Raw genomic sequence first — 14282 nt, 5'->3', positions numbered from 1 at the left:
GGTGGGCCCTGTCTGCAGCTGCTTTGTAATGCAGGTACGAAGTTTACGAGCTACTGATATGTGTACTTCCTTTCGTGAGGCACTTCATGCACTTAAATGGTGTGTACTAGTTGCTTTTTTTCCAGCATCGACATTTTGCAAATGAAATGGTCCCGATTTTTATCTTAAAAAACTTTGCAAAGTTTGCCATTTTGACTTCTTTGTCAGCTGTAACATTTTTCTTGGAATTGCAAGGTAATTTTCACCGCATGACGAGATGATTTCCACATAAACTATGAGGTATACTGCTCGTCAAGGTTACCTTTAGCAAAGCTTTTGAATGCAAAGTGGCAAATATTTGCCCAACTTTGGTCTGCAAGTTTACCTTTTGTAGAGCTTTTCTACACACAATTGCATTTAACATTAGAAGAACAATTTCCTTCTGAATATATCTGATGCATGACTATTCTGTTGAAGGAGGATTTATAATCATTGTTGCAAACTTTACGTGAGTGGAGCGAAACAAAAAGATGTGCAACCTCAAAGTTGTCAAGTTTTCCATAGAAGTTTGTGAATGTTGCAGAAAAAAACTTTGCAGATAGATATTCTGAGCTAAGCACTGCTGTTTGGACGCTGATCGGTATTGTGTGCTAACCAAGGGTTCGAGCGACTACTAGGGGACCTTTAGACCTTACAAGAGGCCATGTCCTTTTTAAGGCTGGTTCGGAGCCGATCGGCCTTCAGGAAACATCTCTAAAAGGGATACAAATAATAATGTGATTTTGTTAGTGCTTAATCTGAACAGCTGGTGGCCGGTGGGGGGCACCGGCACTCATTTGTGGGTACTGGCACTTATTTTAAAGCATCAGACATTTACGAGAGTAAGAGAGTGAAATGCAGACAAAATGGAAAGACAATGGAAGAGAAAAATAGAAATAACGTCACAAAAGGAGAAAGCAGTGACCTGCAAGAGTGAGATAAATGGGCACAGAGTGCCTGGTAGTGAATTAAAGAGGCAAGAGTTGCATATGGAATTATACAGCCTTGGTATGCGGTGTGCTGACAATCCATTGCATTGGCTGTGGCTTCTGAGCAGAGCCCAGGGCACTGGCACTCTCTCTTACAAGATAAGCACTTGCTATTATGTAGTACTTCGGACCTTGTGCTAGGATTATCTGTAGGGATGCAGTTGAATAGAGGTGCACAACAACACCCTGAGCCTGTCTATCCACAGCATGTGACGTGATCAGCATCATCTCATTGGAAGGAGCTTCACATAGACAATAGACTAAATCATAGTTTTAATAATTTTAAGGCCAGCCTAAAGACTCGCCCCTTCCCAATGGCCTACTTTACAATGAAGTATGCAGACATTACTTGGACACCTTTTCATTTTAGGGCTTTACAAATGTATATGGTACAACATTTCCAGCAGCTTGGCAGGTAGGGTCCACATTTGGGTTTCAGTTTGTGAAGACGTGCAGATCACACTCCGTGGGCACTCTCTTTTTTCACCATTATTCAGCAGGTGATCAGATCCAAGGTTGTAGACAGAGGGTCTCTGCATCTACTTTCTATCACTATAAATACAGAATGAACTGTGTTGTCACTGTTTTCCTTTACTTCTTAAGCATTGTTTTTAGAACCAGGAATGAAGTAAGTTTTGAAATTCAGAGATCGAGCACTTCAGGGTTTTCTGCTCTCAAAGAGCTAAATAACCCTAGTCAACAGGGGCAGAGACAAAAAAAGAACATTGTGTGATCAGCATTTGCATAGCTCTCATTTCCCTTTTCGCAGACTGTATTGGGTGGAGGTAGCATTCTTCATGGTTCCGGGATTTAGCTATGAAAAGAATCCTAGTGTGGCTCCATTGTGTCTGGTCTGTAACAAGCTTCTAGTTCCATGTAGTGATTAGTAGTGTTTTATATAGTTACTGTCACATGCGCAAGGGTGTCTGTGCTTGCAATGGGTTTTGTAGCATACTATGTGTTAGCGTGAGTGTGACAAAGGGCTTTGCTGTTATTTTGTTCAGTGAGGGTGGACTGTTGCTCATTGCCTCCTCCAATGTGTTGCATTCAGTAAATAGAAGGCAGCCGGTAGTCTGAGATATGCTTATGGTGCTGTGTCGAGGGTTCATGGGTGTTGAAAAGTCTTAGCATCAACTTTTGTTAATACTGTTAGAGTTGACAGTGTGAAGCAGGATGTGTTGTTGAGCAACATCATTTTTCCAGCTGTGTGGCTATGGTGCCATGCAGTGTATGAAAGTGCATTGAACTGTCTACTGTGTTCTTTTGTTACGCAATCTTTGGTATCTTACAGTTCTGTTTTCTCTGCTAGTAATATGCCTTCAATGATGTTATGTTCATAGAGACTGTGGCGTGTCAGCCGAAAGGGTCCTGTTGTTTTTTTTTTTTTTTTAGGGATAATTGTGTGAAAACTTTGCCATTTGTATGGCTTTGGTGCATTAGTACGGGGTGTGATTTGACTAACGTGTTTTGTTGGATTTGTGAGAGATTTTAGGGGGGAGTAGTTTTTTGCTCTTATCCGCATCTTTCTGCCATTTACATGGCTTGGTGCCGTGCTGAGCACATGAATGTGTGGTGTATTCTGAATTATGTGTTTTGTTGGCTCTGTTAGAGCAGTGTGATGCAGAGTGTGATGTGTTGTTAGGATGGCATCAGTTTCTTACACTATTTTTAGGTCAAGTATAGGCAGCGCACAATCGTGGCCTCTCGACATGTTGTAATCTACATCTGTGGGCTTGTACCATGCCCATCACTTTCATTCGTTCCTTGGCCTGCCTTATGATATTCTCTTGATTTCGTAGGAAAATGCTTCACGTTTGTCCTGCCTTGAGGCTGCTTTGTTACCACCATGGACACTGACCATGTTACATGGATTATTGCACGATCGCCCATACACCTCAGTGTGGCGCACTACTTTTTAGGGACGAGCGCAAAGCTCTCCGTCCCGTGTTGTAATCTCCCTTTGGGCTTCAAACCACACCCATGTCACGTCACTCTCTTTCATTGGCTCGTGGGCTTGCCTTTTAAAATCTGCTTGCTTTCATTAGTGAAAGGCATGCATAAGTCTTGCCTTTTCTGATGTCCTCCTCGAGCGCAGCAACCAAGTACTGAAAAAATACAAGGCTCCACGTTTTCCATCCGGTCTCTGGACTACTTTTTCTCTTTTTTTCGCAGCGCGATCTCGCTGGGCAGAAGTCGAGCGCTTTGCATGACATCAACCCTGTTACATAGTTAATTGCACTTTTGCCAATAGGTTTCACTATGAGTGAACTTTTATTTCCCTTTGTGTGTCTGCTTTGCACCGATGGTGACCGTCAGCTCGCTTATGTGAAACTTACTTTTACTTACAGTTTATATGACAAGAAAAGTCCAGTTAGTTATGTGAAACTGTTTTATTTTCATTTTCAATTTCAAAACGTCCGGTTAGGAGTTTACAATGCTTGCTCAAGCAAACGTGCGACCCTTTGCATTGCGAATGCTTGTTTCTTTTGCCTTTCCGCTTCGTGCTCCATATCCGTATGTTGTTTCTTCCTCTTTCTTGTTTTGGGCATGCCGCTGAATCTTTGTGACGTCTACACCCAAAGGCTTCAAGCTGGAGGAGGGTTCCTTTTTTTTATTTTTATTTTATTTATTTACTTTTAAAAGGTTCATATAGCGCAAACTCGGTCAGAGGTGCACTTTACATGACTACTTGAAGTTTCATATAGCTCAACCTCAACTCGAGGAGCGCTTTACAATTTTAGCAGTTGAAAAATGTACAAAATAGGGCATTTAACACAGAAAAAACACAGAAATCGTCAAAGTGGCTCTCCCGGCACAGTGGGAGAGTCAAAACTACAATATTCACTGCACTCTGGAACTCGCCCCATTAATGCTTTGCTTCATTTTTTGTTTTTTTATTTTTACACGTTAGCCCATAACTCCGCCTGTGGTGGTCCTAGGACAGTGGGACCACCACCAAACCGTTTAGCACAGCACACTTCTGCTTTTTACATCATCTTTGGGTCCCCACACTAGGTTGTAGGGGGCAAAATAGTAACCACTCTCACTATTCAAGGTCTTTTTAAGCTCCCTCATGGCTGGAACTTTTGTTTTACAACTGGGAGTAGTTTGTGTTTTAAGGGCCTTGTTTGTAATACTATTGCAGTAGGCCTGCTAGGCCTAAAAATGTGTAAGGCATTACGTCCTCTAGGGGCTACATAATGGTTACACTGCATTACTTTCTGCCATTCTGTTTTCATGCTCTTACGCCCTCTAGGGGCTGACTGTTTGGTTACATGTCCATATGACTTACAAATGCTATTTTTATTATGCTGTTCGTTAGGGGCAGTTCTTAGCATTACAATAAACAGACTACAATATTTGCTGCACATGGAAACTTGCCCCATAATGTTTGCGGGCATTCCTTTTACAAAACATTTTTGCCCATAACTCAGTGCCACTGCAGACCTGGACACCCATGCTTGACACTTCCCACTGCTGCGGACCTCCCAGGTAGGGCTCTGGGTCGTTTCTAGGTGTTCTTTTACCAGACTCCCCTCGCCACATACATCCAGCCGGTCTCTCTTCTGTGGGTTCTCGTAGACTGGGAGCTGCTCTGCCTAAGGTCTCTCGTATGAAGGCACCAAGGGAATTCCCAGGCCACTCTAACTCTGCCTCACTGTTCCTGTGCAGGTCTGCTCACTACTCTCCAGCACCGGCATCACCACCCTACAGCGCCGTCGTCTCTTGACGCGGGTGTTAGGCACCCTCTACCGCGTTGCCGTTGACATCCACACTGAGCCAGTTCTCTCTAGCAGCTGTCCCGTGGCCGCTTTCCGACAGCTGCCCACCGCTCAGCAGAGCAGCGACGCCGGCCGCAGTCTCAGTCACAGTCCTTTCCCAGAAGTGTTGGCCGGAGATGTTTCTGCAGTTTCATGGCCAGGAGTTCTTTAATTACCCAAGTTTACAAGCATGATGCATACGTTTAGAGACGGATTATTGCAGGATATAAGGCTAGGACCTGGGAGAAGCCGAAGAACATGTCTCTATGACATGGCGGTCAAGCCACGCCAGTCTGCTGCAGAGTTAGCATACAAAGTGGCACCCTCTGTCTACCTGATGACAATCCAGATGTGCTCCCCCATAGCACTGGTTAGGCATTAGAACACTCTTCTCTCCCTGATTCTAGAGCAGAATGGAGATCAGAGTTGCTCAAAGTACCACAGTGTACATTCACATTGTGTTCTGTGCTCCAAAGCTGCCCCAAAGTTGAAGTTATTTAATCAGTAAGTCATAGTTTGCGTGTTTGCCGCATCACCAGGTTTTACTTGTGTTCCACTAAACTCTCAGGTCTGTTGTTACAGCTAACTTTTTTATTAGAGTATAAAACCCAGCATTTTGTGCCCTCTTGATTCAGCGCTTAGGGTTTAGTGATCTAGACAGGATTCCATTCGAAACATTTTAACAGCTCCCATTCTTGATTCCATATTGTGGTTTACATTTTTGTCCCTTGTGACGTTTTCTTAGATTCTGGTCAGTGATGTCTCGTTGCTAAATGAAACCTTAGGCATAGGTGCTTTTATGTTTGTCTCCAGTCCCTCCTTCCCTCTCCATCTTCATTTTCATTTTTAAATTGCCTGCATTTTGTGGTCCTGCATGGGTAAAGTCTCTAACCCTCGCGTATCACCTTTGTTGATAATTCATTAGCATTTACAATTATTTTTAAGTTAAAAGGAATAAGGTGTTCCCAGCAACTTTAGGTGTATTGTAGATAGGTAACAGCAGCAAGGGTTGTATTTCTGAATAGTTTGGGAAACTGTTTCATAGTGTTGTAGAACAATTATTAATTGAGATGTGTAGTTAGTGTCACTTACCACCGTTTATGATATCAGGGAACATTTCAAAAAGGTGAAACGAACCGTGGACTAAACTTAAATAACAAAAACACATTTGTAGAGGAGACTACTAACAGATTATTTGTAGCTGGTTTGGACGTTTTTGCTAGAAAGTCTATAGAAATTAAACACAGATTTGAAATCAAGCCAGAATATTTACCAGTGTTTTGGGTTGATCTTGTGACAGTTTAAATCTAAGCTTTAGTGATTATTTTTTTAATGATGCATTCATGTGTGTTTATGAAAAGGGAATTCTCTAACACATTGTGTTTCTTACAGCTGCTGAATTCTTCCAGAGGAAACTTGATGAAACCACTATGTTAATCAGAGAACTTCAAGGAGCCCAGAATGAGCGGCTGAACACCAGACCACCACCAAACATGATTTGCCTCCTAGGACCATCCTTCAAGGAGATACACCTAGGTGTGTGTATTTATGGTGTTGCTCTTACTGCAAACATATGTCACATCATTAATAATACTTTTGCTGATCCGAATTGGATAATTGGTAAACTTCCTGGGCATGTTTCTATTACTCAACACGCTGTGATCTTGTCAGCATATTAAATATGATTTCTCTTCTGATTTTATGATTGTCAAAGCATTTGAGTGTTTCCAAGGGTCCTTGTCTTCAGCACTGCTTACTATGTGAGAACACATAACATTAGTTGTCTCATTCCAGGTCTGTAGTATTACTTTTCATGCATGTGATAGAGTGCAATACCCTTGTGATCCATATGTGCTATATTGGGGACCAGATTACTGATTATCGGTAAAATGCAAGTATTACAGTGCCGCTTGCAATACTTCACTTAACTATATATTGGGTTTTGCCTCCAAAAAATGTTCATTTGTTTTCTCTTTTCGGTGCTGTGGTTGACCTTGTATAATTTGTTATTACTCAGGTTACACAATTCCAATAGTCAGATTGGCTTGGTTTGCAGATAAGTACATGTTGATGAGATTCTTCTGCAGCTGTCAGTTGATCTATAGCTGAGTCAGAGGTAATGGGCAACAAAATATATTCCTATATCCACCGTGTAGATATTGGTATAGTGTTCTAAATAAAATGTAAGCATTCTTACTGTTCTCCGTCCATACGTGTGGATGGGTTTACTCTGGATCCAATCGTCGTGGATTTAATCATGTCATGGGGGCCAGGGCAGGGGGTCCTTTGATTCTGTTAGCATTCCCTGTTCCAAGTGAAAAGGTGCACACCATAACTGTACCTTTAATTAAAGTCGTAAACACAATAATATTGTTAGCCAATTGGAGTTAAACTGGGCTTAAAACCAACAAGGCTTTTTCATCCCACCTTTAACTACCTCTTTAAAAAAGGAAAGCTCAGAAACATATCAGTAACCCTATAAAGAGGACTTTGAACACTGTCTAGCTGCTCTACGACTGGATAATGCACCACAGTTCCCCTCTGTTCGTTTCTGCCCTGTAGACCAAGGATCACAGGGCATTTCACTTTTTGTTTATTTATTTACTTATTAGAATACCATTTTCTAAGCAGTTTTCTTCTATCAATATCTCTTTTTTTCCTCTAGTATTTTTTTTTAAATTTCCTTGCAAGTCTATTTTTTTCTCCTGTGCCTTTTCATTTACCCTTTTTACCTCCATGCCAACTTATTTAATGTATTCTTGTAACCTTTTCTTGTGGTAGAAGAGGTCACGGATAAACAAAACGGCATGCTTTATCTTCTAAGCAATCGCACTAAAAACGAATGTCGGGTTTTCCAAGGATTGCGCTATGTTAATCTGAGGGGAGAAGGAAGGAATGCTTCTACAGACAAAGGTGGGAGTGTTATTGGCCGCCCTCGGGGAAGTATACATTTGAGTGGGTTCTTCCCTTATTTCGGAGAAATGTACTTCCTCAGTAAAACAACACTGTGCTGTGGCTGTTCATTGTTGACATGGATTTTCTTGCTATTACAACATTGAATGATGTACTTAGTAGCCCTGGCACCAACCTCATGGTTTCAACCGCAGTCACACAAATAGGATCCCTCGTCCACAAGGACATTTCCTCCCCTTCATGGTTTTCACTCTGACCTCTACAGACTCATACAAACCTTGCCAAAGCCTTTGAGAGAGCAGGTTAATATCTTATGTACCTGAAGAGCAAGCTGTCCTCACACTTTTTATACTGTCTGTGGTGTAGAGGAAGTGCACCTTCTCTGACCCTTCAGACAAGGAAGTCAGTTAGCAAGTAGTATGTGCGGCCTTTGTGATGTAAAGTACCTGTAGCAGCTATTACAGGCTCCCAGAATTTGGCATGTTAATCTTGCAAGGTTGTGTATAATTGCTAATAAGGGATGTTGAAGTGAGGACACTTGCCGTCATGCCCACCTGGCAGTGCCCTTTGGGTAGAACGTTTTGAGAAAATGTAAAGAATTGTTCGGGGCAACTGCTGGTCTCCTGTCTAAATTTCTGAAACATCGGTGCTGTTGGGTGTTTTAGGGGAGACTGCCAAACAGAAATGCAGTAAAAATGTTTCACATTGGCCTTATGGTAACTAGGTGTGACATTGCTTGAGAACAAGGATGCCCCCAGCGTAGACACTCGTGTATCAATATGTTGGCGGAGAAGCTTGTGTATACTAGGCGTGACTACCTGAGGAAATTCCCAAAGGTTTGGGGTCCCTGAAATGAGTCTCATGGTCTTGCTTAGAATTGAGTATTCTCCGATCTTCCTCCAGCTGAGACATGTTGATTTGTTTCATGTCTATAATTAGTGTATAATATATGGTACGATGGTGTTACTATACTGCTCTGTGTGCTCTAAAATGCTTTTTTACATTTGGAAAAGTAGTCGCTGGCCAACATCAATCAATTTATACTTGGTCACATGCATCGTTTTTTTGTTTTATAAAACCAATATAAATGGTTTAAAAAAACTGTAATGTGCATGAACATTGTTTTAATTCCTTTTTACATATTGAGGGGGTTATTCCAACTTTGGAGGAGTGTTAATCTGTCCCAAAAGTGACGGTAAAGTGACGGATATACCACCAGCCGTATTACGAGTTCCATAGGATATAATGGACTCGTAATACGGCTGGTGGTAAATCCGTCACTTTTCCGTCACTTTTGGGACGGATTAACACCTCCTCCAAAGTTGGAATAACCCCTGAGTGTTTTGTTTCTGCGATTTTTGATTGAGACTATAAGGCACACGTTTTCATTAACTCCTTCTGATTTCTTTCCTTCTAGCTGATAGAGTGACTAGCAATCTGAAAGAACTTGCTCAGCAAGTCGCTCCTGGTGATGTTGTGAGTGTTGAGGGTTTGAGAAAGGCTATGGGCATTTCACTCCCTTTTCCTATATCAACATCTGAGGATAGTTGTATCGATTTAACAACTGGTAAGTATTTAGTCGCATATTGTATTGTTTTCTGAGGGCAAAATAACCAGTTTTAACACGATGGATGTAATAACAACGTCTCAGAACTACTTTAATGTTTCAGCCAGAGAGTGGTAAAGTGGAGTTTACTTGTTACCAATAGCCTTGTGTCAGTGTTTTGGGTATGTCTCTAGAACCAGAGGACTAGAAATAGCTTATCCATAATTAAGGCTTGAATATTAAAAAACAACAAAAATAGGGGAAATCTGCAACGTTTGGTTTTAGACCTTGAATGAGTGCAGATTTAAAATGTTTGATGGTTTTAAGAATAGGCTTGGGGCTATGGGATATTTCTACGAATACAGGTAGCATAGTGTGCAGTTTTGCATTGGTAAGATATTTTCCCCAATTTTGGGGATGATCTCTGCCAACCCTGAGTAAGGGATTTAATCTTGCCATGGACAGGAGTAAATCTCCAACTTTCCCAGGCTGTGAATCGGATACCCACATTCACTATTTACAAACTTAAATATCTGTAATAACTACAGGTATGTAAGTTTTGTGGGTGTGCATAATTTATTTATGGCTTTCTTCTCCTTGAGCTCCCTTCTTCCCTCCACTGCTCGCTCCTACGAGTAGGTTTACGTACTAGAATCTTCAGGGCTATAATTCATATTAAAATTGTAATACTCAAGTTTTGTGAATTCTAAAAGTGGCATTACGCTTGACTGTTTGCATGTGATAACTAAAATGTGCATTCTCCAGATTTATTAGTGTTATATGTGCTTGTAAATCCTTAAACATCTGATTTTTCAACCTATCTGAATGTGCAGTCTTTAGAAGCAATGTGAAGCTCCCTTGTTATCTTCTGTCATGTTGATTGGTATAGCACTCTAATTACCCAAGAGGGTATCCAAGCATTTGGGCAGGTGTTTACCTACGTGGTCCCGAAGGTGCTTATACGAAGAGCCAGGCATTCATCTTTTTGAGGAAATCAGGAAGTGAGGAGGAGGCTCTGATGTGTTGAGGGAGGTTGTTCCATTTCTTGGGTGTGATGTAGGAGAATGAGCAGGTTGTTCCATTTCTTGGGAGTGATGTAGGAGAATGAGAGACCTCCAGTTTTGCTTTTGCAGATGTCAGGAGTGTGTGCGAGTGAGGCAGAGAATAGGTGTCTGGTGGTTTGATGAAAGTGTATGCAGCTATTCTGGTCTTGGGATGTGTAGAGCTTTGTATGTGCGAGAGAAGTTTGAATTGACTGCACTTGTGAATGAGGAGCCAGTGAAGCTTCTTGAGGTGCGGTGTGATGTGGGTGCATTGTGGGAGTTCGAGTATAAGTCTTGCAGCTGTGTTTCAGATGGTCTGAACTCTGTGTAGGAATGTTTAGAGATTTCATCATAGAGAGTGTTGCCATTGTCCAGCCTTCTGATGATGAGTGCTTGAGTGATGGTCTAACTCGTGTTCTGAGGCAACCATTTGAAGATCTTTTTCGCAGCATGCATATGATGCAGAAGGAGGAGGTGCACACTGAGTTGACTTGAACCGTTATGTTGCACTTGTCATCTAGGATGATCCATAGATAGATGGGTATGGGGGTTGGTCCTAGCACCAACAGCCACCAGGTGTAGTCCCATGGGGGGGTCTTATTGCCGAAGACCAGTCTTGTTGGAGTTGAGCGTCAGGCTGTTGGTTCGCATCTAGTCTGCTTCCGTTGTTTTGCAGTTGGTGAAGTTAATTCTGATGGTGGTTGTCTTTTCCTTCAGGGAGAGGATGAGTTGGGTGTCATCGGTGTAGGAGATGACAGTGATGTCTTGTGCTCAGATTATGTTGTCGTGCGGTGTCATGTATATGCTGAAAGTGGTGGGGCTGAAGGGGAGATGCTTGTAGGACTCCACATGTCAGTTTCTTAGTCTCTGATGTGCAGGGTGGCAGCCAATTTGGGTTCTTCCTGTGAGGAAGGAACAGATCCATTTGAGAGCTTGTCGTTGTATGCCAATCTGGTGGAGTCTTCTGATGAGGGCGTTTTGTGAGATTGTGTCAAAGGTCGTGGAGAGGTCGAGCAGGATGAGGGCCGTGGAATAATTTATTCTGGACTAGATATTTTTTTTTGGTCTGTAACCCTTGAATGATCTGCACACTATTAAATACAGACAAATATCTGTGACTCTCTCTCTAGTTAACCTTTGAAAAGTTCCTACTTGACATGTGGGTTTCTTATGCACTCTTGAGTGGTCTGGTTTTGAAAACCCTTAACGGAGTGCAGCTGAGTTTTGTGATATGTGCATATTGATGGAGTGAATTGTTTTCATTGACCAATACAGTGGATGTTTTGCACTGTTTTATATTTACTTTCCATAACATTGAGTGTTGCTTGTTGACCACCCCTCCATCTTTGCTACTTTGAGCTAACTTCCAACATTTAGCAAAAGTAAGGCCATATATTTTTTTCATGGTGAATATAAACAACATCCCTCAAGATTCAAAATATCGTGATACTGAGCTATAGTTTTGCTGAATGTGGCCGAAATTATAAAAAACTTGTCTACTGTGCATTAAAGTGAATGATTTGTTTCCTTTTCTTTAGCCATTGTGGCATCGAGTTTGCATTTAGCCCTTATATGTTAATGCATTTTGAATATTTATTTATTGTGATGTAGCAAATCTATCAGCAGTGTTTAACAGCAAAATAAAATATGTAATCATGCATTACAGGAGCACGCATGCTACCTTAAAAAAGTAAAAGCAACAAATCTTGTAAAAAATTAGATTGGGGAAAAAACACAAAATGTTTTTGTGAAATTATCTTAAAATTACATGACATTTCATGAAATATACTTACCAGCATCTTGTGTGAAAAGTGAATGCATACCTTGTCTTGAAAAGGCAGCTACAATTCATTGTTTGCTTGAACTTTTATCCAAGCGGAGCAAATGGCCCAAAATATGGTGCCTGCAAAATTCATACTTTGTGACATACACAAATTCTGCTAGATTCTGCGAGTGTAATGTAAATCTCTCTATAGCCTAGTAAAAATTCACCCATATTAATTGTGATAAGTCACAGGTGTATGCGATATGACATAGTGGCATATTGTGGAACTTGAATTACTTTTTATACATTGTGCAGATTTCAGTTTGAATACCTTCATAAACCATGTTTGCTTTTGTTTTCTAGATATCGAAGAATCAAGAAAAGTTGGCGAGTTAAACGAACGTTGATGTGCTTCCGCTTGAACTCAAACTTGGCAAATACTGTCAGATGTTTACTGTTTTAGTCTTATTTAAGAAGTGAAACTGTAAGGTTTCCTTCACCTTGTATTCATTGGACATTTGTACATTTTATTTTGTGCAAAGCGATTTTTATGGCATTAAACTGTAAATTTTTTGACATTAAACTTTTTAATTTTGTTACATACAAATGTGTATTTTATTCATCACATGTTGAAACGAATCCAATGGCACTTCTTTGAAATCTGTGTCCTGAACAGCTGAACGAAATATGAAGCAGATTCTGGGATTTTGTGATAGGGCACAAAGTGTTTCAAAATTCATATTTTGAACTCTGAAACTGCACTGTGGGTTCTGGAGTCTCATATCAATGAATGGCATGGAGTAAGCTGTGTTCTGTACCTGGAGTTCTATGTACAGTGAAAAGGCTATGCAAAGTGGGGTTTGTGGCAAGGGATCAGGTACAGGGCACATCTAAGGTCACAGGTTGCATCTGGTAGTTGGACTGCGATAATGAAGGACTCTATAGTAGTTTTGTCCACAGCATTTCACTGTGCAGTAACTTGTAGATTGGAAGATATTACATTGCGTTACTTTGCAACGCTAGTCTTTACATGGCCATTGTAAATATATAAGTAAGTGTTTAGGGATTTTTAGTGGTCAGGCATTAGATGGGTTTAGTAATAATATAGGGTTTAGGGTCGTTCTTTCATCTTGATTTAAGGTTTTATGGGCCTTGAAAGATCAGGGATTTGATTGGCGTAGGGACAGTAAGGGCTCTTAAGAGTTATAGAATGGTGTGGATTTAAGGAGTAGAAAAGCTTTTTAAAGCATACATGTTTGAGACACATTAACAAAAGGATACGATAGAAAAATATGGGGATGTACCTCCCCACTCCTCTACCAAAAAAAAAAAAAGAATAGGGGTTGGGTGGTTTATTGCCCTGAAAGAAAGTACTCAATGGAGTCAAGTCTTTAGTTGTAGGTGTTGGAGCTTTTAATTTGGATTTCAGCTTTGGGTTATTTGTTTGTTGAAGCATGGACGTTTATTTTAAATTTTAATGTCCCTTATTAATTACATACATTTTAATTTTAAGGGGGAGGAGAGATGTTAATGTGACAGGTCCTGGATGGGGAAGTATTTTAATTTTGAGTAATTTAAGTTATATGTAGGATGGAGCATTTTAATTTGGGGGTTCTGGGGTTTAAACATTTCTTTTATTTTCATTTCTAAAAGTTAGTTATTTTTTTAATTATTTGTTTTGCTATTGCTCAGCTAAAGCCTAAACATTTTATATTAATATTTTGGTATAAGTGTAAAATAAATAGTGCATAGCTTTTTTCTTAGTACTTCGTTATTAAATATTTAGTTTTAAAAATCTATAAACAAAATTAGTGTATTTTCCTAAATATAAAAATATGTATCTAAGCATTTTATTTACATTTTGTTCATTTTTTTCCCCACAGTTTCCCTTTGCTTTCCATTTGAGCATTTTTTTTAATAATTTATTTTTATTTTTACTGACAACATATTTTCATGTTTTTCCGGTTGCTGCGTCTTCATTTGGTGGAGCATTGTGGTTGGGGAAAGAGGAATGCTGCAGTGCTAGTCAGGCAGGAACTTTTTTTCCTAACACTTGCTACGTTTAATGTACTGGGGAGAGTAAGAGAGGTCAGTTTAGTAAGTAAATGTTGGAGATTGTATTTTTACTGTTACCCTCAATGCAAGTTGGCAGAGAAGGTGCCCACCAGGATGCCTGTTTTATTATGATTTTCTTTTTTGTCTGCGTTTTTTAATTTTTAAAATGAAGAAAACAGTCATAGAGTAAAT

The 14282-nt window shown here is 40.3% G+C and overlaps 1 protein-coding gene across 2 annotated transcripts in view; it reads left to right on the top strand.

Annotated features, from left to right (window-relative positions):
* Positions 1–12642, top strand: part of BRD7 (bromodomain containing 7) — a 361283-nt gene extending 348641 nt beyond the window's left edge. For both annotated transcript variants that reach the window (XM_069215540.1, XM_069215541.1), the window contains 3 exons: positions 6161–6304; positions 9099–9248; positions 12399–12642. In XM_069215540.1, the coding sequence (XP_069071641.1) occupies positions 6161–6304; positions 9099–9248; positions 12399–12442 (338 nt within the window). In that variant the 3' untranslated portion in view covers positions 12443–12642. The remainder of the gene's footprint in view (positions 1–6160; positions 6305–9098; positions 9249–12398) is intronic.
* The last annotated feature ends 1640 nt before the right edge of the window (positions 12643–14282 follow it).

Source organism: Pleurodeles waltl, chromosome 12 (assembly GCF_031143425.1).
Source record: "Pleurodeles waltl isolate 20211129_DDA chromosome 12, aPleWal1.hap1.20221129, whole genome shotgun sequence".
Taxonomy (NCBI): domain Eukaryota; kingdom Metazoa; phylum Chordata; class Amphibia; order Caudata; family Salamandridae; genus Pleurodeles; species Pleurodeles waltl.
Note: the sequence above shows the minus strand (reverse complement) of the source record. Positions and strands in the feature narration are given on the sequence as shown.